This window comes from Ctenopharyngodon idella, chromosome 11 (genome assembly GCF_019924925.1).
Source record: "Ctenopharyngodon idella isolate HZGC_01 chromosome 11, HZGC01, whole genome shotgun sequence".
NCBI classification, from domain to species: Eukaryota; Metazoa; Chordata; class Actinopteri; order Cypriniformes; family Xenocyprididae; genus Ctenopharyngodon; species Ctenopharyngodon idella.
The window spans coordinates 3,184,935-3,209,315 of record NC_067230.1 but is presented as its reverse complement, the minus strand read 5'-3'; the positions used below and the strand labels follow the sequence as shown (position 1 = coordinate 3,209,315).

Genomic DNA, 24,381 nt, shown 5'->3' with positions numbered 1-24,381 from the left:
ACGTCTTTTCTGTTTTTAAATTAGCTACAAATAATAATAAATAATAATAATAATAATAATAATAATAATAATAATAATCAACCCAAATTGTTGTCAAAGTATTCCTAAAACATGTATCACGGTTTCCACAAACATGTTAAGCAGCACAACTGTTTTCAACATTAATAATAAGAAGAAGTGTTTCTTAAGCACCAAATCAAATCAAAAAATCATTTCTAGAAGAGTTATGGCTGCTGAAAAATCAGCTTTACGTCACATGAATGTATTACATTTTAACATTATAGAAAATAATATTTCACAACATCACTTTTTTACTGTATTTTTGATCACATAAATTTATCCTTGGTGAGCCAGAGATATCTTTCAAAAACAATATCAAGTAGTCTTAGTTTACGTGGCACAAGCATTGTTGCAAAAACATTACCACGCAAAAGATCGAAACCAACCTATTGTATATTTAGCCTACTTGTTGTACATGATTAGCCTGGCTGAATCAGAAGTGACTTTAAACACACACAAATACCACAAGCGTGATCTAATAATTATTAAACCAATGAAATTTAAAATGGACCCGTTCCAGCTGCTGAGTTCTCAAAATGGTTACTCCAGGGAAAAATTGCTCTTGTCAATGATTTAACAACAACCTACTGTGTTGTCAATGGAGTGCATGTTGTAATGGCTTTGACGTTCATCAAAAGCAACAACAACAACAACAACAACAAAACACTTTAGTTAAATGAGATAACTTTGTCATCGATGACTTGGTTACACTAACACAGAATATTAAAATAATTGTCTGTGCACCTATAGTTTATGGTGTTCGGTTTATTGTTGAAGTAGCCTACGAATCATACCAAAAATCATGGGAGAATTTATCAAATGATATAAATAATCTCCCAGAATTCCCACATACATCTCAAACATGCATTTCGCTACCACACTGTAAGAAGACAATATTATAAGCTTTTAGCCTATTCTAATGCTGGAATCATTTATACATTTTATTAGCTTGCCATGTTGCCTATTTTCAGATTTTAAAATGGTTCTGAATTCTCAACTGTAAAATTCTATTGTGAGCGCATCGGAACCTTGTTCTATTTCCCAATCCCGTCCCTGGAGGCACACAAATAGTTGGCTACATATTTTTGAGACGGCAGGCAGGATTCAGAACAGCATATACTTCTCAGGCAGAAATAGTAGGGTATTCTTTATGTATCCCGTGATCTGTTCAGGTCTTGGTGTAGGCTTTTCTAATAACGAGTTTAATCACGAGTGTGTGATAAGTCAGACATCCAACATGTGAACTGCCATTGTGCCTCCAGCAACAGGAAAAACAGTGAAATAAAAATGTCTATGGAATATCCCCATAAAACATGAAAACCCAGCATGTTTGTTGTTGTTTTGCGCATATTTCTATTGTTGGCTTTTTTTTTTTTTTTTTTTTTTTGTCGCCAGTATAAATGCTTATGTGCTGTATAAATAAATTATGTTTAAAGGGATAGTTCACCCAAAAATGAAAATTCTGACATCACTTACTCACCCTCAAGTTGTTAAAAACCTGAATAAATTTCTTGGTTCTGCTGAACACAAAGGAAGATATATTGAAGAAACTTTGTAACCAGGCCGCTTTGGGCTATGGAAGTCAATGGTGCCCCAGAACTGTTCAGTTTCCCTCATTCTTCATAATATCTTCCTCTCTCTTCCAGCTCTTAAAAGTTGTCATTGCTGCTGCTTACTTACTCTTGACCTTGTTATCTTGGTTATGCACAGTCCTAGTTAATACTTAAAACTATTTACAGTTCAAGCAAGCAAGTTGAAAAGTCTGGCTATCATCCAATTAAAATTATACTATTATAGAGGGGAAAATACCATGATTTCACACGCCTGCCATGTGTAGTGCTTGTTTCTGATAACAAATCGTGACAAGGTGTTGCCTCAAATCTTGTAGTCAGCTTTCTAATAGAGTTGTTTTTTTGTAAATGAAAGACTTTTACAATGACCTTCTCATGCACATTTCCCTGTGGACCCACAGCACTGCATATTTTACATGTCTCTTTTTTTCTGACACAGTTCATGAAGCTCTTTGCAAATGAGCTGATGATTTGAATCAGGTGTTAGATAAGGGTGACAGTGCTGTGGATCCATATAGGACCAGGACTGAAAACCTAACTAACCCAAATACCAACCCTAAATTAACAAGACCTTCAAAATAATTAATTGTGACCCTGGAACAGAAAACCATAAGTCATAAGTCGCATGGGTATATTTGGAGCAATAGCCAACAAGACATTGTATGGGTCAAAAATGATCGATTTTTCATTTATGCCAAAAATCATTAGGATATTAAGTAAAGATCATGTTCCATGAAAATATTTTGTAAATTTCCTACCGTTAATATATCAAAAATTTATTTTTGAGTGGATATGCATTGCTAAGGACTTCATTTGGACAACTTTAAAGGCGATTTTCTCTCTCTCTCTCTTTTTTTTTTTTTTTTTTTTTTGCACCCTCAGATTCCAGATCTATCTATCTATCTATCTATACATTACGGAGATTTAACTCTTGATAATATGACTGAGGAAAGGCAGTCAGAAAGCTAATTCCATTTATGCACTCAAGGCACATTCCTTACAATGTTATTGAATACTATTTGTAACACTGACCTGCAAATGTGTATAATATGCCATGGTATTACGCAAGTACATACTTGGATTGAAATGTTATGTACTGAGAAAAAAAAAAAAAAAAAGTATCCATGTTCTCGTCGTCTTTCAAACAGTCATTTCAACCGCCTTTACCTTGAGTGAACCACTCCTACTTACGCAACGTTTTCAAATTGATATACGAGAATATCTACTTTCGATCACGTGTCTTAGTGCGAGCTAGTGGGATAGCGCGTCATCTCGCCTTCCCAAATTTTTCTTCTGTTCGGATCCAAAGCATTCAATTTGATCCAACGGAGAACCGAAGGGAATAATGTTTAACTCTTTCAATCTAGGCAACTTCTGCACCCAGTCTCGTAAACAAAGGACTTCCGAGTTTGTAGAGCGAGCGGGCTGCGCCTCAAAAGTCTACCTCCCCAGCACTTATTACGCCCCAGAATTTTCTGCTGTTTCTTCGTTTTTACCACAGGCCCAGTCACGGCAAATCACTTACTCCTATTCCACTAACTTCACGCAAGTTCCGCCAGTCAGGGATTTATCATACGAGTTGAATCCGCCGGGTAAGTGGCACCACAGAGGGAACTATTCATCTTGTTTTGCGGAGGAGGACAGAGATTGCCTTTCGCCGTCAGCCACCATGACAGAAATGTTTATGAAGAACGAAAATGTCTACAGTCACCACCACTATCACCACCACCCGGGTAACCATTCCAGCACTGGCTTTTACTCCAGCATTGGAAAGCCCAACGTTTTTCCGCAAAGTTTTGGTCGTTTTTTTGACTGTTCCCATAGCGGACCAGATGGTGGATTGGAAGATAACTGTTTGCAGAAAGGCTCTGGAAAGCCTGAGTCCGCTTCTCAAGTCCTCCGCAGTGCTGTAGATGTAGAGAAAGAGCAAGAGAGCGACAAAAACACAACCTCGGGTTCTTTTGAAACCTCTTCGGGGACAAAAAACGACAACCAAACCAAATCCGGTTAGTAAGTGTCCATCGCTGTAAAAGAGAGAGCGAGTAGAGCGGTGTTTCTTGAATTAGATTTTATGTGGAGTTTTATAAGCATTCAAGGGATTTTATTATAACCTACAAAGCTTTTTCTTTGAAAGGAAGAATTTTTACAATGGGAAAGGTCTTTGAAAAAACATCATGTTTCACACAATTTGTTAGTCTGTGAAATTGTGAGAGGGAGCAATGGTGACAAATAGCAACTTTGATCATGAACTTGCTGCGAACGTTTTAAGAGATGTTTAGCGGCCAATAATAAAAAGCAATTGAGCAGAACATTGCTTTCAGCATCTGAGGAGAGAGAAGCCAGTGTAAGTAAAACCCACCACAGCAAAAACCTTTCAAAACTACAATTCTATAATTTAGCAAAATGTTTTAATGCGTGTTTGTAAATATATATAACTTTATTCTGAGAAATGCATTATAGGGAAAGCAAACCCGTTTCACAATCACTTATTAGTGTATCATTTTTAATAGATGTAGACTGTAAAATTCGTTATCTCCATTTATTCTATATGTTCAAATATTTAAACGTCATTGTTGTTTATTTAATGGTGGCAAGCGACATAAAAGGCAAGGCCAAAGTTATGTTTTAATATTTTACATGCATTTTTTACTAATTAATTTATAGATTACTTAGTAACAAATATATAGATTACATTCTACACTGTTACTAATATTGTTTTTCATCAAAGTAAAGTTAGTGATACATATGAAATAATGAAATAAAGCCAATAATTTTAATTGATTGTAGCATTGATGTGGCGGTTTTTGACCTCTGTCTTTTTTTGTTTAATTGCTCTTAGCTACCCTACGAATGAGGAAGAAGCGATGTCCATACACCAAGTTTCAGATCCGAGAACTCGAGCGAGAATTCTTCTTTAATGTTTACATCAACAAAGAGAAGCGGCTTCAGCTCTCCAGAATATTAAACCTTACTGACCGACAGGTCAAAATTTGGTTCCAGAACAGAAGGATGAAGGAAAAGAAGTTAAGCCGAGATCACCTGCAATATTTCTCTGGAAACCCCCTATTGTGAACTGTGAACTTTTCTTCGAGGGACAAAATGTGACTTTTGAAAGGAAACGGAACCGATCATTTGGTTTTCTTATGTGTAGCCTACTACAGTGAATGTTTCTCCGAGATAGACTGGTGTGCAAATAGAAACGAACATTTGCATTAACTCGGAGACAAAGAAAAAGCATGTTTCGTTATTTTGTAGTATATTTCAATGTGATTGTAAGATAATACACCAAATAGCAACAGTACTCATTATTATTATTACGTTGCTGCTGCCGGCTCTGCTTCGTCAGGATGTTGAACAACTGCAGTATTTAATGTCTCTTAACACCATTGTATTGATTGCGTTTCCCAAGCTAAATATTTGAAAAAATATAGGCTAACGAAAATAAATAATCTCTAATACTCGCATAATGTTCAAACTCGTATGTTAAAACAGTCCAGTACATTACAATCAGATATGAATATGAATGACTAAGAATGTTGTTTTTCGATAATTCAAGGTAAGAATGATCGGATTGTCCTATTTAAACAATACATAAACAATAATTTGTTATAGGCTATTTGTTGGTAACTCTTGTGAAAAAGAAATGCGCCTAATTGTATTGAATGTGCATTTGTACTTCAAATATTAAAAGTACACTTAAAAAAAAAAAAAAAAAAACTGTACTTACAAATTATATAATATGAATAAAAGGCCATTCAAGTATACTTAAAGAGAGTTTACTTTTTAAAAGTGCACTTTGTAATAACGTCAAATTGAACGTTTTACTTAAAAGTAAATTTTCAGTCATTATGTTGGAATAATCTTGTGCCATCCTGCTAAAGAAGTACACTTATTATGATGTGTTGCGATACTAAAACACATAAAGTACTTGATTATTACTAAGTGTTAGGCCTATTTGATATACATTTGAAGAAGTGAAAACATAGGCTACTGAAGTTAATATAATGTACTAAATTGCAATTTCGTCATTACAAATGCATAATTACACTTTTATTCATTTACATGACATAAAAGCATGAATATAAATGGCATTAAAGTATATTTTAGTTTACCACAAATACTTGTCAGACGCTTTAACCATATATCAAATACATTAGAATTATGAAATTACATATAAAGTATAATTAAAATATATAAAACATAAATGTATTTAAGTCAACTAATTGCATATCAATTTAAACTAACACATTTGAATCTAACTGTAAATAACATGCAATAAGTATCCGAAACCATTATATTCAATTAGCACTTATATCATTTTAAAGTATATTATTTCCCTAAGCTCTCTTTTTAAAAGTATGGTACTTATTTTTCACAAGGGAAAGGGTCGCCTGCGCTTTGTCAAAAAAAAAAATACAATGAAGGAATTCATCCATGGTAAGTTAGTGTATGTCAGGTGTGTGCTTTGTACAGCCTAGAAAAGCCACATATTCTCTCGGGTGTGTCCCAGATGTGTAAATGTTTAAGGCAGAGCGTGAAGTGGGAAGTGAACACTAAAATAACTTTTCAATTGTCTTTTGAAAACTCATCCAGTCTAGACACTGTCGTAAAGGCATAGAGTTATTTTTCCGCCTAATTGTACCTTCACCCGAAATTCTTTCTGCCGTCAGAAAGAGAAAGGCACATTTTATATTTGCAGTTGTAGTGCTTTCACAATATTTTATACATGTAAATATATACGAAAATATCAAGTAGGTGTTTAAACAAACGTTTAAAAAAAAAAAAAAAAAACGTTTATGTTTTTACGACATAGGCCTACATCAAACCTATGAACAAAACGTCTACACCTAACATAAGACTATAAAAAATAACGTTTTGATAATAGTTCAGTGAATAGCCTTAACAGCAAAAACATGTGATCTTCGTTTAAGAGAGGTCAAGCATCGTCTACCTTTAAAAAGCACAGGGCATTCTGTTATGACGTGTCTGGACAAGGAGAAACTCCTCAAAAAAAGCTCTAATGGGGCCCACGAAACGGGGCTTTTTGGCACACAACTCAATGTGGCTGTTCTTTCTTTCTTTCTTTCTTTCTTTCTTTCTTTCTTTCTTTCTTTCTTTCTCTCTTCTTTCTTCTTTCTTTCTTTCTTTCTTTCTTTCTTTCTCTTCTCTTTCTTTCTTTCTTTCTTTCTTTCTTTCTTTCTTTCTTTCTTTCTTTCTTTCTTTCTCTTTCTTTCTTCTTTCTTTCTTTCTTTCTTTCTTTCTTTCTTTCTTTCTTTCCTTTCTTTCTTTCTTTCTTTCTTTCTTTCTTTCTTTCTTTCTTTCTTTCTTTCTTTCTTTCTTTCTTTCTTTCTTTCTTTCTTTCTTTCTTTCTTTCTTTCTTTCTTTCTTTCTTTCTTTCTTTCTTTCTTTCTTTCTTTCTTTCTTTCTTTCTTTCTTTCTTTCTTTCTTTCTTTCTTTCTTTCTTTCTTTCTTTCTTTCTTTCTTTTCTTTCTTTCTTTCTTTCTTTCTTTCTTTCTTTCTTCTGTCTGTCTGTCCCGAAAGCATCGTTAGCGGTTGTAAGCGTCGTTCAACGATTCGGTGTTTCCCAAAACCATAGCGCTCGACCTGTGGTTACTAATGATTAGAAGCATAGTTTCTTCTCAGCATGGCACGTAGACTTTAAGTCTGTCCCAGACTAAAATGCATGTTTGAGCTGTTTTAGCTGAAAGCAACTTGCACTGACATATCTTAAAATATGTCAGTGCCATTGTTTTGTCTCAAGATGAACACCAGTAAGGTTTTTTTTTTTTTTTTTTTTTTTTTTTTTTTTTTTCCAAAGCCATGTTAATGAAAGCTACTTAAATGTCCTAAATGAACTAGGGCCTAATCCTGGCTTAATCTAAGCCCTGTATGTAAAACAAATCTAATAAATCACTGCTTGATTTGTGACTTTGGACTTGGCCCCTGAGCCCCTATCTCACTGCACTAGCTACCAGTTGCTGCTCTCATCAAGTTAAGGTCTCCATCCCCTCCAGAAGCCTGTGGTCAGTGAGTGAGTGAGTGAGTGAGTGGTGTGTCATGGTACCATCAACAATGTCTTTTTCTATGCTTTCACTATTTCTTATATCCTTCCTTATAGCTTGTACTATTCTGGGGTGGGTTTCTAAAGAACGACATAACTCGCGACTTAACTAAAACAGTATGATCCATCGTTGGAAAAACTAGTACTCACAACTGTCTCCCCAAAAGTTTGAACCTTAGTGACGCCACGCAGGTGGTGAGATGACTTCTGCTAATTCATCGGTTTAAGATTGAATAATGTTAGATTATTTCTGTAAATAACGAACACATATAGCCTATGTGAGGAATAGGCCTACTTTGCTATTTTGTTCCATTGTTTTGCTTACATCATACTCCTGTGCGTTCACTCCCAATGGGTTTTAAAATATCCCTAGCATGCGAATGAATAAGGCTATATTTATTTCTGTATATTTATTTTAATCTCTTATGGCAAGTAGCAGTTATGGATATTTGGTAATAAGGTCTGCAATATGCACTGGAAAAAAAGTCCAAAAAAGCAAATTAGATCCCAAGGTATAAAGTCAAGGATCAGATGCTATTGTTGATATGTATTTTAATTTCCAAAAATAATTGCAATATTATAATTCCAATCATAATTAACTATATTATTTTTAATATTAAAAATAAAGATTCTATATGACAATGAGTCTAAAGGCCCCAATATACTCATGGTGAAAGTTCTTTTTCGTTCTTCGCATAGGGGTAAGAAGAAATTCTAAATATCTTTGCAGTTTTTACTGTTAGCAAACATCCCGATGCCAACCTCTCTGCTGGAAGCAGCATTTAGATGAATATGTAATTTGCTGTGTGCTCTGTAATTCCATCAAAAAAAAAAACATCAAGCTCACAGAAGACAAGAAAACTGTCATAGATAAATTAGTAAAATATGAACAAAGAAACTAATTACAAGCAATAGGACAAAAACTACAATATAACAAAGATACAAATTAAATAGACCTACCTGAAAAACTTCAAGAACTAGATAGCTACATAAACTGTATGAAGTAGTCACATGTACATCAACACTGCATAACTGTGCAAATGAAATATACATTTATTCTTATTAAAGTTACAAAACCTATTCAGTCAAGAGCAATGAGATTGTCTGATTAAAATTAAATGGCACAGACAGCAGCAGGTTTATTAGGCTGCTGTCACTTTAAGACCGAATGCACTGATTTAATAAAGCCTACTGATTCATATGCACATTTCTCAACTGTTTACATACACCTAAGACATGAACTACTTTGTTTACAAGAATACTCACAATGACGGGCATTTTGGCACATACAAATGTGTATTGACCGTTCAAGCCTAATAAGGTGCCAAAAACAACTCAGTTCAAAACTCACGCGCTGTATGAGCAGCGCCTTCATGTGCGCATGAATCTCACAGCGCTCAGAAACAGTCTCTTAGACAAAGCAAGCATATACCGAAATGAGTCATCTTTCACTACTTATTGCGATTGAATGATTTAAAGGCTTAAAAGGCTTAAAACACGTTCAAATGACAAGCTTTGAATGTATGGTGCAGCACAAGTACATCACACGAGTGTAACCGCAATAGAGACAATAGTCCAAAATTTATACAGGTTGACAAATTTCTACTGGTTAATCGTGTCTACTGGTATATCGCCCACCCCCCACCCTGATTTGATCCTGTTATCTTTTCCAGGGTAAACCTGAATAATCCTTCCAACAGGCCAAAGTACATGAGGTAGCTGCTGGTCCACAATCATAACAGTTTCACCTATTCGTATATTGTCCTTTTCTGACATCCTTTTCTGTCTGGTTTGTAGGTTAGGTAGGTAGTTATGGATAAATTGTTTTCAAAAGTGATCAGCTAGTAGCTGATCTTGTCTCCATCTTGTTCAGCTCAGTAGTTCAGGATCCTGGTATGTCACTTGTGGAAGTGAGGCATCTCGCCACCCCATTAACAGGATGTTGGGTGTAACTGGAACTGGGTCAGCAATGTCTGAAGACATGTAGCCAATGGGTTTGGCATTAAGGATGCCCTCAATTTCAATAAGAATCAATACTTCTTCAGGGACTGTCTGTTTTCAAAGATCGAATTTCCCACTCCCAGAACCCACCAAAATGTGGTGCACTGGGTGGACTGAACATGAATCTAATCTGCTGACTTGCAAGTTCAGCCTGGAGCTCAAGGCTGAAGAGCTGCAAAGGCTTCTCAAAGTTCTTTATCCCTACCTTTGAAATTTCAAAGGGTTTCCCCTTGCCAAGCAATGAAGCCACGATCAATACACACTGCATGGGAAGTCATACATTTCAAAATGATCCTCCATCTTTTCACATTTCTGCATCCCACCTTTATGAGATAAGGACTGAAGCAATCTATCCCAGTTGAATAGAAAACTGGCTGGTGAATTCTCAACCTGGCAGATGGGGGGTCTGCCATTCTGGGGAGGATGCTGTTTGGCCTGCCATTTTTGGCATTCAGTGCATTGGAGCTGATGATTTCTGACTGCTGTTCATCCTCTTAATACCCAGTATTTCCTCCTGATCTCTGCAAACACCCTCTGGTGAGGCAAACGATCATCATCATTTTTGATGATCAGCTTGGTGAGCGGGTGATGTGTGTCAAGGATAATGGGATGAATGGCATCTTCTAGTTGACTGATCTGTCAGAGATAACCACCAACAAGTATGAGATTTGTACTGTTATGTAGTTCAGGGGCTAGGCACAGCAGTTGACTATTGCTTGGCAAAGGTTTACCAGATTTCAAGTAGGACATCTTTTCAGGAAATGACTTGTCTTGGATCTGACTGAGGGCCATGAGCTCTGCTTCTTTATAATCTTCTGCAGTTGCAATGGAGGGAGAGCTCTTGTTTTGTGGTTGTATAAGGGCCTTTAGGAAGTCTGTGAAGGTCTGAAATTGCTGAGGATCTGGCAGTGACAGGGCAGAGGTTAACAGTCCACAAAAGGTTGACTTTTTCAGCTCACTGTCTATGTGGGCTAATGGTGGCATCTCTGGCTAGCTGTCTGGTGTTTGTCTGAGGAATTCTGGGCCTTGGTTCCATCTGCTGTCTCTATTAAGATCAGAGGGAGACTTCCTTCTTGTAATGGCATCTGTAGGGTTGTCGCCTTACTGTACATAACACCAGATGTCAGATTCAGTAACACCAGATGTCAGATTTAGTTAAGTCCTGTATCTCTGCCACTCTGGTCCCCACAAACACCTTAAAGTGGCAGGAATCTGATAAAAGCTAGGTCAGTACTGTAGTAGAGTCAGACCACAAAGTGACAATATTGAGTGGTAATGTTAGCTCTGCCTTCAGGACTTTAGCAAGCTGTGCCACTGTGACAGCTGCACACAGCTCAAGATGAGGAATGCTCTGTTGTTTCTTGGGAGCAACACAGGACCTAGCTGTTACAAAGGCAACCTCCACTCCACCTTGAGGGTTCTCTGTTCATAAGTAAGCCACAGATCCATAAGCCTTCTCTGAGGCATCACAAAAGATGTGAAGCTGTCTATTAATACTAGTGGAGCAGTCCAATTCCTTACTGCAATAACACCTGGGCAAAGTGATGTGCTGCAGTTCTTACAACTCACTCTCCCAGTATTTCCAAGAGTCTAATATGTCTTCTGGTAGCCGTGGCTTATCCCACTCCCCCCTTTTGGCCCACAACCTCTGTACTTTCAACTTAGCTCAAGTGGTGAATAGTACAATGTAGCCAAGGGGATCATACTGGCTAGTAAGGATTTGATAGATGCTTTGCATTGTGGGCACTTGACAGTCTGGTTTGCGTTGTTTGTACAAGAGGATGTCTGATTGGCAATTCCAATGTAGGCCAAGAGCTGATTTTGGGGCCTCTTGGTGACTTTCACAGAGCCAGAGGATGCTGCTCTGAGACTGAATATCAGCTGGCAGATGGCTGATAACTGAAGGGTCATTGCTAGCCCACTGTCGTAGATCAAAGCCACCAGATGCTAGAAGGCTGTAGAGTTTGTCGACAAGATTCTTGGCCATGTCATGGGAAGGAAAGCTCTGAAGACAATGGTCCACATAAAATGTCTTCTCCACTGAAACCTGTGTCCTCTTCAGACTGGCTGTAATCTAGAACAAGCTTCTGTAAAGCAAATGAGGCACAACACAGATTGCAAGTGGTCCTGAAAGGTAGTGCCTGCCATTCATAGATATCTGGAATTCTGTCTATCTCCAGATTTATCTCAGCAGTGGTTTATCCTTTGGCAAGGATAAACCACTGCTTAATAGCGTTCCCATAATAGTGTTCCCATAAACACAGAAGGACTACCAGGAGTGACAGACCAGGTAGTAGGAGCTTGTTCACGTTGTTCACGTTGTCCTGACTGAACTTCACTACATAACAAGCTTGCACTAGCTTGACTAGCTCCTCTTGGTATGCTGCAGCTAGATCAGAGTCTCTTTCCAGCCATTACTCAATTTCCCTCAGCTGTGGCAAGATAGCTTCCTTACGTGCATAGAGATGAGGCATGTTCCTGACACGAAGCAGAGGAGTAGTATATCGCTGGACACCATCAATATCCACTCTCACAATGTTTTCCTGGAGGAGCTGAATGGACTCTTTGTCTTGGAGTGACCTGGTGATCACCTTTTCACTCTGGTAGGGTAGAACATCCATTTGCCACAATCTCTCTACATTTGCATAAAGGCCACAGTGAGGTGAAGAGGCATTATTTAGGGGAAAGATGACTGCTAAATTCTTGAGCTGGGCCCTGCAGGGGGCCTTTGTCTGTATAGGCGTAATGAGGTGGGACCAATCATAGCCAATGAGAAGCACAGCATTTACATGGTAACACAGCAAGAGGACTGACTGGGTGTGTATGTTCTGCCATACCAAGTGCTTTGGCTATGAAGGCATTACGGATCTTGTAGGCTTTACTGGGATTAACAGTTGGGGACACAATAAAGGTCACAGCCGCTCAGTGAATGAACTGGGTATCCTGTCTCACTGTACAGAATACAAGGTCCTCTGGCTCCCCCACAAGTCTTAATTTCTGCACTGCATCATGCAGAATGAAGGTCCGCTCTGATCTATCATCTAATACGGCATAGGCCTTCACTGCCACATTGCAAAATATAAACAATATACAAAATAAAATAAACATAATTGTACAATAACAGATCTATAAAGCAGTACTAAATACTGGTTATAAGTATAAGCAGCATTGTAAATAGCATATTAGAGAAATAAACAAAGCAAACAATATTCATACAAATACAAACTCTATACAAATGATTTCTAATGCACTGCATGCCTAGTGCACGGGTCTAACATGCCAGATAAACATGCCCGTACATGTTCCCTGAGACATGGTTTCAAGTCTACATGATATAATGTAAATATAACTTGAAATATTTTAACAGATGAATAACATGGGAGGATTATGTGACATTTAGGCGACAGCATAATGTGCAAACAGAATTACCAATGTAAACATTTAGACTGAATGCCATTGTACAGTTCCTTAATATCTCTCAAAAACATATTATACAATGAATTATGCAAATATACTTGCGATTAGTTGCACGCACACACACCATCCTCAAATTCCTTAAATAGTAATTTAATTGTAAATTAACTGTAAACAAGCACATCTAGACATCCTCTCTTAGTAGCTTCTTGTTTTGCAACTGGCTGGAAAGTTTTAGAACAGTCCAAACCACAAACAGAGGCAGGGATGTTTGGAAGAGTCCATTTCTGGGGGTGGCCTTTCAAACACATATAAAACTATCATTTACATAATTTACTGCAGTCAAATTCTCTGAACAAACATATAATCCTCTAACGTTACCCAGGGGTGCGTACAGTAATAACTTCTTTAAATGAATCCGTTTGAGATCGAATTAATGCTAGATTTTTTGCAATAAATTACAGACGTGGAATCTGAGGACTAATTATCATTTTTCTCAGTTATTTTGCTTTATTTCCAGATTCAACCATAAGCTCATTCTTACGTACTAGAGCACGTACGCACATGCGCACTCTTCAAAAACGGTGCTTAAAATCTATTGACAAACTAAAATATGTAAATGACATCTTGCTTATTTTGCACAAGATAATGATTTATTAAGTCCGCATGTCATAAAAACAAGAAACTATGTTTTATACCACAGCTCGAGAGCTGTCGTTCCAACCAGGCAAGTTTGCGATGCAGTTTGCGAATGTTCGTCAGAACTATGGTTTCGGGAAACACCAAATCGTTGAACTATGTTAGTAACGACGGAACTTGCGATGTTTGTTGGCCAACGATGCTTTTGGGAAACGCATCCCAGATAGGCATACTCAAGCATGGAGTAAGTGAAAGGGGATCTGTATACTGTATCAAGTGTAGAAAGCAGCAGTGATTATAATGGGTGTATTGGCTTTTGACACAAGGCTTGCATCTGGTCCAGGCAAGTGTCAGCTATTAAGCAATTGAATGCCAGTGGGCGGGGCCTATGGTGCGATAATATAAAACTATTCGACAATGTCTTGCTCTGGAGGCAGGCATATTTTACTATTCTTTGTTCCCTGTCATTTTGCTTTATTTGATTTTTGATTCATCGCTGGTTCCCTCTTACATCATACTCCGGGTTCCCTTGCGCATTTATACACATGCAAACTATTTAAAGTCCCCGTCAACCGGAAGTTGCAATCGACTTTTCTCCAGTGTTGTGACCTATTTCCAAGTGAAACTGAATATTGAATAGAGGGCAGGGTTTTACTTTAGTGCCCCTCCTCTCCATCTCTCGCTCATAGCAGACTAACGGTTGGAGGGGAGTGGTTTAAGCGTTTTCAACCCAAGCCGTCAAACTGACGTCATCAGAGAAGGAACGCCATTCCAGACCGGAAGTAACTTTTCAGATTTTGATTAAAGATTATCACGACAAACATTTTTTTTCTGTGTATTAACCTGCACGGATTAATTGTTCAACACAAAACTAGGAATATGCACTAACAAAGTAAATAGGGTTAATTTTGATTTCATGAGGACTTTAACACCGGAAAGTTCTCTTTGGCAAGCTGTTTTGAACTCCCAAAAACGAACTTCGTTTTGGCTTGATTTTGTTTGAAATGATGTCACACCAGTTTTTGTGGATCCAGATTTCTTCCTCACGTCTCAGCGTCTCGGGTGCGAAAGAAGAATACAAGGAAATAAAACTTGCACAGCGACGGGAAGCTTTGTACATTGGTAGCCTACCTATATTCTTGATCACTCGTCGCTTCAGCTGCACTCAAGGGATTGTTTGCACTCAAGGGACTGCCCGTATGTTGTTGAAGTTTGGTTATTTAATAGGCCTACGTGTGTTAGGTTCCGACAAGAAAGACTTCTGCATAGGACACCGCTTTGAATCCTTGCTCATATAGAACCTCTGGAAGCTTTTAGTAGGCTGTTCGTCTTAAATGTATCCTGATTGAATATGCCTTAGGCCTATACTCCAAATAATTTCTTTATTTTGCTGTACCTTTGCTATATGAATCCCTTGCACTCTTTAAATATTCAATTAAAAAAAAAAAAAAAAACTCTTCTGGAATCTTACTCACTCCTTTTCCTCGCTTCCTCGCGGTATAATTAGAGAATTGAGATGTCCTTCAAGATGGCTGAATTCGATCGGTTTCCGGGTCACAGGCTGGAGAAATTAGGAAACGAGGAAGCATCAGTTGGAGTAATGAAAATAACCCGGGGAGGAAAGGAAAGATGAAAATGAATGAATACTGGGGGGAAAATTGCATCTTGTGCCTCGTGGCACTCTGAGCTATTCACGACGGCATCAGTTCCACGTTCAACACAGTTCTAAAGGCTTATACTTCTGTGTCGGAGCAATAGGAGAACTGGCGCGGAGCAATAGGAGAAGAGCAAGCGTTGTTAACTTCCATAGGAATGAAAAACGCTCTGTTTCAGGGGACACATGCAGTCAAACTGCAACAAAAGTCGTTACCATTTGCCGCTTTTCTGCCGTTTCTATTTGTAAGCTTCTCTGACAACGTACATGACAAGCTGCCTCTTCTTTGGCTTTTGCTTTGATACTCAACATTACCGCGGACACTGCCTATAGTGGTCTGCATGCACGTCGACACGGACAACGACGCAGAAGTATAAATGAAAACAGACGCGGAGGCTCCGGCGAAGGTCCGACGCATAATAAATTACCTAAGACGTCTAAGCATTTGTTTAAAACGTGCATAAAATACTTGTTGTAGTTACAAGACACAATGACTTGCACCAAGTTGTCACAAGGTGCGTTGGCTGTAGAGGGAAACCATTTAAATCTGGAGTATCCTAAAAATTTACGATCATTCAGGGATGAGAATTTATTGATTTGCATAATTACATTAGAGAAGATATACTTTACACTATCTTTATTAATTGTAGATCTCAAATAACACCGTGTACAAATGAAAAAATACTCTAAAGTACAAACTGTACTTATTCAGTTATGTAGTTTTCCAACATGTCCGTCAAATTAGTTTGTTATTTTAGTAAAACCACGTTATTTCCTTAAGGATTACTGCCTTTTTATGTAGCGATTTTTTGAAGCATCCAAAGTGTTTCTCTGCTGCTGTCCAGCTTTTACAGTTCAATTAAATGTAATTTAAAAAAAAAAAAAAAAAAAAAAAAAAAAAAAAAGCATTCTGTGTAGGCTTTATACATGTTAACTGAGAGGAGGCGAGGGGAGGGATAATTATAATAGTCTATGTACATTTTCTTTAACCAACGCCTTAAAATATGTTGTAGGCCTATTTTAAAAAAACCTATTTAAAATAAGCAGTTGAAACCTATTTTAGAACCTCATATAAGCCTTTGATATAAATTATATCAAATATATATTGAAGTGTAGGCTATTAAACATATGTCATGTGTAAATGAGTATTTCAATACTCCGATGAACAACATCCTGTTATTTCTCCTCGTCCTTCTTATTCAAAATGAACGTGCGTGTACAATATAGCCTATAGTTCAAATTATAGCACTGTAACCGATATTGCATTCAAACGGACTAGGCCTACACTGTACTTAGTCGAAGAGACCTACAAATTTTAATGTAACGAATGTTTGAACGCGGTACTGAGCTCAGTAGAGTGCCAGATTAGAATGTATTACCTGCATATTACAAAGAGCAGTCGCATCAAAGATGCGTTTTAATGTGAAGAGTAGGACGGGTTTGTGTTTCTTATTTTTTCTCTGGAGCTCATTTCACATGGTGCACAAAGGCGCTTCGCTGCTATTACAACAGGGATTGTTTCATAATAGTGGTGAAAAATGCAAGGACAGAGGAGCGTTAGGGAATTAAAATGGAAGTAGAAAAATGAGCTAAGCCCAGACTTAGGCATTACTATGATTTAAACTGGGCAGCACGTGCACAACTGATTATGTTTTTATATTTCAGGAAATGCCGTAGAGGTCCTTAAAATTGTAACTTTTTTATTCTTGTTGAGGTGGTGTGGTCATGTACGAAATACGAACGTCATTTTTTGCTGTATCTTTTTTTACCATTTAAAACAATTAATATATTTATATTAGGTAACCTATATATTAAGTAAAGCATCGTGCTCACGTTTTGTTTGAATAGAGGATATCTGAAATGCACCATTTGTTAATAGGTTTAAATTAGCATGTCTAGCAGAATTAATTGATATCGAATTTGTGTGGTCTGCTGTTTTATTTTAAGTGTATTGTGGTCTCATGAAGGACATATGCATGCAGTTTCTTTGGAGAGCTTTCATATTTTTAATGTGTTCGTGTGTGTTGTGTAGGTATTTTTCCGTGTGTTGTCATATTACCTATATTTTATTGGATATAGACATTGTATTATGACTAAAGGCATATCCAACTTTAAACATATTAAAGGAACGCCTTGAAGTGTAGGCTATCCTGTTCAGCTGATGCGTGGTTTAGGTTTGATGTTGTTGTGATTGACTTCCTGGCTCGACAACAAGAAACTGCCTTGATTACGTCAGATGGCCTTCATCAAGGCCTTCCATTTCCGCCAAATAACCTTTGCAGACTCCGCAAATGGCATTGTAAATGAACCACTGCCGCCGGCTCTACAATACACAAGTATCATTTCTATCCTTTCAACATCGTCGGTTTTATATGGTGGCCAGTAAAAATTTCTATAGCTTCTGTGGGTGAATTGGGGTTATAAAGCTAGAGGTTATAAGCAACGATCTCCAAGCTTTGTTGGTAAGATAGACATGTGTTGACAAAGCCTAGCTTGTTGGTGAACAGGGGGATTTATAGGGTGTTTCAAAATAAGTGCATCTTGTTTCATATTTAAATGTTAGTTAATGGTGACAGTATGTTTTATTGTTTTGGATGCCTTAATTATGTTTAGTTTCGTCATATTAGCAAATTATGTTTTCATTTATAAGCAAACTGAATGTAATATTTACAGGATACTCAAAATGTTTAAGGCAAAGTAGGCTACAATCATTTTTTAACAAGTGAAATGGACAAAAGGCGTACCTTTCCTGTCGCAGCACTTTTATCTACAGTAAGTGAATGAATTGCAGTTATTCAAAAGAAGTTAAAAGTATAAGCTCTTTTAAAGCTTTTTTATCACATTATTTTAAGACATTACATTTGTTCACCTTTCTATTTACTCCCTTCTGTTTAGCCACAGAAGGGCATTGTGTGCATTGTGTATTTTTTACAGATTCATTTACTTGTGCTTGTTTCGTTTTTTGCTCTTTTCTGATTACACAGAGAACATAACGATGAAGAATTCTCTAGATTTCTTTTAGGCTATAGCCTACATTAAACACTGCATCTACTCAGCTCACATTTTATAGGCCCTATACTCGAAAACAGTAACTACGCAAGGCATAAATCTTATTAACATAATTGCCATGTCAACATAACTGTCTGTTAACTTCCACAGTGCATAGTCTTGACATGCAGAAAATGGTTGTAGGGTGTATGGAATGAAATGTGCTTACTGGAAACTGTTCAGGTGTTCAGATTTGTTTCTCCGTTTGTTTAACACAAACTAAAACTGCATTCATGTTCAGATAAACCAATATGGTAACGATGAATTTGATTATTTGAGATTGACTGAAAGGTTTGTGGATTGCACTTAAGTGACAAGGCTTAGTTCCGTGGATTTTACGCGTAATACGTCGTTTTGCTGGGAATAAATACCAAAATATTGTACACACTACATACCATCTAAAACTGAATCTAGTTCGCAAATGTAAGAACTTCCGTTTATATGTCACAAAAGTTAAATTCATTTTACAGCTTTGCACACTGCAAACCAGTTGAACACGACATCTAACAAAGCAACAATTGGTTTTTAAACGACCCTTTCATGTAGGCTATGTGCATGCGCTGGTACGTATGTTAGCTATCTAGGCTAATATTTAACCATTTAGACTATATGGTAAGATGCAACATGATTCGAGAAACGTAGACTTAGAAATTTAGCCTAGATATATACAAACTTAGTCAAATAAATTATCAACTCCCTCAAATACTCAATATGGAGTGCTTATAACTATCAAAATTAATATTTAGTAGGCTATGTACATTGACAGAAAATAACAACAGCAAATCCAACAACAGACACAAGCTACCTAGCAGAAGTTTGAAATACTGTTTTAATGTTTTTGAAATTTGGTCAAAATGCAGTAAAAACAATAATATAGTGAAATATTGTTACATTTTTATTCCAGTGACGCAAAGCTGAATTTTCAGTATCATTACTCCGTCCTCGATGTCACACGAACCTTCAGAAGTCATTCAATATGCTGACTAGGTGCTCAGTTATTTTTAATTAATATTGGTGTTCGTTGTTCATTTTCCAGTAATGGTTCTTATTAGCGTATTATCATTGTTGAAAACAGTTTTTGCTGCTGAAGACCAAGATACATTTTCCCCGGGATTCTTTGGTGAATAGAAAGTTTAATTAACAACAGTTGTTTGAAATATAAATCTTTTTTAACATTATATATATATTTTTAATCAATGTAGCTAATGCGTCCTTGCTTAGTAAAGTATTATTATTATTATTATTATTATGATTTATTTGCCCCAAATTTTGAATGCTTGTGTATCGCGGTTTCTACAGCAATATTAAGCAGAACTGTTTTCAACATTGATAATAATAATCAGAAATGTTTCTTGAGCAGCAAATCAGCATATTAGAATGATTTCTGAAGGATCATGTGACACTGTAGACTGGAGTAATGATGCTGAAAATTCAACTTTTCCATCACAGGAATAAACTACATTTTAAAATATATTTACATAAAAAACAATTAATGTAGCCTACATTATAATAATATTTCACAATATTACTGTTTTTTGTATTTTGATCAAATAAATGTTGCCTTGGTGAGCAGAAGAGGCTTCGAAAAACAAAAATATTAATTATTATTATTGTTATATTTTAAGCATTTGAACTGTCTCATGTTGCACATGTAAAGTCAGGAAACGCGAAACTGAATTTGCAGTCGCGTTTCAAACACACTGATCAATATTGCGTAGATTTGAGTGAAATGTGCGCTGATTTCTCTCCGCGTTCCGAGCTGCTCTGCGAGTCTCGTCGACAATAAATGCAAGCTCTTATCATGCAAGCCTATTAATCACATTTAATGTAACGCATTTACATTAAATGTGATTAATAGGCTACTGGATAATTTCACGCGCGCGCGCTTCCGTGTCTGTTTCAAATATGTTGAAGATGCGTTTTTTTTTTTTTTTTTTTTTTTTTTTTTCATGTTTGCCAAAACATTTTAGAAAAACCCGAGCGGACGATTTTTTACAGCCATGTTCGGGATAAAGAGTAGGCTATGTATGGTCGCCCTATAGTACAGGTAGCCTATAGTGATATTGAATTACTTAAACCTTGATATAAGATTATGGCCATGTTGCCCATCTCTAAGCCATTAATTCAATGCAAAAGCAGGTCCGCACACCTCTTGCATTTGGTTTGGTCACACCACAAGGTGTCACTGTGGCCTCAAAGCTTTGTCCTTGCCTACGCCAGCACTCTGAGCTCGATTGCTATCTGAGGTAAACAAGCCCCCCTCACCATACGGACAAAGAAACGTAGAAATAAATAGGCTAAATGTGAAAATAAATAAATGTATATTATAAATAAATGTGACTCTCGCGCCATTAGCAAGATCGCTCATCATCGGCGCTCAATAAGCCTATTTGTGTAGACTATATTATTCATGGTACGATGTGGTATTCATGCTCATATCTATAGCCTACCCTATTTTTTATTCTTCTATTTCTATTCTTTATTGTTATTTACATGGTAACATTAATCGTTCATAATTTATAGCAGTGTTTTCCAGTTGAAGTTCTCCCAACATTGCACAATTCGTATGTATTTCTAATCAGACCCGATTTAACTTATGAGCTCGGCGGTAGAAACTTCAAGGCCCTTCAAGGCCTGTGTCAGATAAAGGAGACATCCAAAATGTGTACTGGACCATGGTTGGGCAACTGATTTAACGGCCTGATGTCAGAGTATGAATTTGCAACTAGTCACCAGCAGAGAGCAGCGTTCCTTTCTCGGAGATGCTTGCTGCTGTAACCAGGTAGGGGAGACCTGGTAACATGTGGAGAGTTATAACACCCCAAATTCCACCAATCAGGGATAAGAACAGTTTCTATTTAATAATTTTACAGACAGTGAAAAAAAAGACAGATGTGTGTCTGCCAATGTGATGAGGTTTCAAAGAAGGGCAGGACATCAGCTGAGAAGAAATTGTTGAAAGCCAGTGGTGAGGATTCTGAGACCTCAGAAAACATTTGTGTTGTTTGTATGGAGCCATTTGGAAACTAAAAGCCAAACGAAAGTGTGGGTAAAATGTGCCCTATGCCGTCTCTGTGCCCATCAAACCTGCACTCTATAGGGTTAACAACATTCATTTGTCACAATTGTGATTGAGAATATTCACACACACACAAACTCACACACACATTGACAGTTAGTTAGTTGTTAGGCCTGTTCTTCACACAGGTACACTAGAGTCAAGTGTTCATTAAGCATAAATACCGTTAAGAAAGTTTGTTCTTTACAGACACTCCTGAGTCAAACTTCAGTGGATTTGAGTTAAAGTCAGTCACAGAGAAAGAGGCATTGTTTTGGATTGTTCTCATGGATTGTTTCAATAAACCTATTTTTAAAGCATATTGCATGTGGCCTCTGTTTTTGCTTCTTTTGTTTAATTGTTACAACTTACCCCAGCATGCGTTACAGCATACCCTGGTAGTGGTGTAGATTGTAACAACGGCACACCATGTATTTGACATCAACTCACTGGGGCTGTGATATTCTTGCAGAGGTTTAAATTGGTGCTTTTTGTAGTAAACAAATGTAGGTACTTTGGCACTCTAGCTCAAACTTTCATTGAGTTACAGATGCAGAAGCAAAAAGTGTTACTATTTCATATTTCACTGATATGTTCATATGCAAGATTTCCTTTTTCTGTTCATCATTAAGACGCCATGTTTTTTTCTGTTCAACTTTATTACTCAATGTTTATAAATACAGTACAACACAGTCATTTAGGTAAAAAGAAGGCTTGAAGTCCAAAAATCATTGAAAACAGTTCACTGAAGTAAAAAAAAAACAAAAAAAAATTCCAAAATTCTTTTTTTTTTTTAAAAAAAGAAAAAGATTTTGGTGAATTGTTGGGTGGCCCCATCCCCCCAAAAACAGTTTGACAAATGCATTTAATCTGTGCAAACCTTTGATGGGAACATGAATATGGTGTAGGCCTATTACTACAAGAAAAACAGTTAAAAATTCAGATTTTCAGAATTATGTTGTTTTATTTTAGCAAAATCCAACTCTGAGCATTTTTTATGGTTGATTAGGGCTTGCATAAATGAAGAGGTTGGGAACCACCAATTTAGAGTAGACAGAGCTACACAATGGGTCTATGTTGCAAGGTTAATCATTTTCTTAATTAGTAAAGCCTTTAAGCACTGTCCCAATCACCCCAAAACACCAAATTGTATTTGGGTGGATGAGACAAAATAAAAACAACCTAATTCTGAAAATATATATGTGATATTAACATTTTTTTTTTTTTTTACTAATTTTGTTGCAGTAATATATTCATATTTCAATCAAAGGTTCGTGCAATATGACAATTGTATGGCCTTGTTATGAAAACAAGCTAAAGCTTATGTCATTTTCCTCACTTCATGCAGGGTCAACTTCCTGTTTAATGCGCACCTACATGATGCCACACCAATGATGGCATCCAATTTTGATTATGGTCTCAGTCTGCGGGCTCAGCAAAAAAGTTATTTTAACTCATTAGGCGAGAAAATAAACTCTGCAGGCTATTACATTGTCCCATTTGACCTCATGTCCCAATCACCCTTAATTCATTCTATTACATATATTTTACTTAATTCAGTTTCTGCTCCACCAACAACTTTTCTAAAGACTGCAAATACTTCTTGAAATGCGTTTGTTATAGCGAATGCAGCTTTAACGTTACTATTTCATTATAGGTTTAATTAAACATGTTTTGTTCTGGCATTTTCTAATGAAAAACTACTTGTTCAATTGGTTGGTTATTATAGAAACTTTTTGGCAAAAGTACCAGTCATCTGAAAAAAAGGAAACATCTCTCATTAGGAAGTTAAAGATATAGGCCTATTCCGAATTCAGCACATAAGATCAATCGCATTTGTGGTATGATGTTGGTTACCTTAACAATTAATTTCCACTTGTCCCTTCTTGTCTTAAAAAGTAAGCAAAAATCTGCGTTAGTGAGACACTTACACTGGATGTAAAGTTGGACAAATAGTAACCAGTGTGCGTGTTAACATGATTTTAGCGTAGGGAAATCGCTTGCTAACCTTTTCTGTGTACGACTGTGTGTGTGACAACGAATTGCAGACCTGTGTAATTTTACAGTTTTGTCGCTATTACAACTTCATAAACACGACTTGATGTTAGTCCTTTAATGAAATAAAAGCTTCGCATTTCTGCTTTTATATCCTCCAAAAAGCAACCTCGATTTTTGATCCTTTTTTCCCAAGAAAACGAGGGACGAGTCTAATTTGAGAAATCAGCACTATCCCACAAATGCTGTGAACTGAGCTTAACTTGTGTTGAACACTGAATATTCATTTATCAGAGTCATTCTTTTAACCTGTCTTCTTTATCTGACACTATTTTAGGTTTTGGAGACTCTATAAAGAGCTGATAAGTTTATTAATGAGACCTACAACATAGTATTAGGGGTATAGGCCTACTCAGGACCAGGGTACGAAACAATTGTGTATAAACAGACTATATCTCTATGTATACATGGACAAATCTCCCAATGCTGTAAGTTGTAGTCACGCAGTGTGTTCAGTTGCGATCATCGACAGTGAAATATGAAAAGTCTAGGCCCTAAACTCGTTAGTATGTTTCCTGGAAAGAAAAAATAAATAAAAGTGATGAAAACGTTTAACACAAGTAAAAAAAAAAAAAAAAAAAAAAAAAAAAAAAAAATATATATATATATATATATATATATTATTTATAACAGGTTTTCGGTGAATATAGCTAATTACGTCTATTCTCTTGATATTCAGACACATCAAATCTACACTGGGTAACAATACGTCGAATTTCAGATAGTGAATATTTATATTATTTACTGTCATTTTGTTTGAAGGCTACTTTTTATGAAGGTGATGTTATATATTTTTTAACTGTTCCCTGAATTATAACCC

At 36.7% G+C, this 24,381-nt stretch overlaps 1 protein-coding gene across 1 annotated transcript; it reads left to right on the top strand.

Moving 5' to 3' along the window:
- Positions 1–2,246: 2,246 nt before the first annotated feature.
- On the top strand, positions 2,247–5,348 carry hoxc11b (homeobox C11b). The gene is made up of 2 exons (XM_051913407.1): positions 2,247–3,637; positions 4,471–5,348. The coding sequence occupies exons 1-2, from the start codon at positions 2,977–2,979 to the stop codon at positions 4,701–4,703; spliced, it is 894 nt and encodes a 297-aa protein (XP_051769367.1). The 5' UTR covers positions 2,247–2,976; the 3' UTR covers positions 4,704–5,348.
- Positions 5,349–24,381: the final 19,033 nt, after the last annotated feature.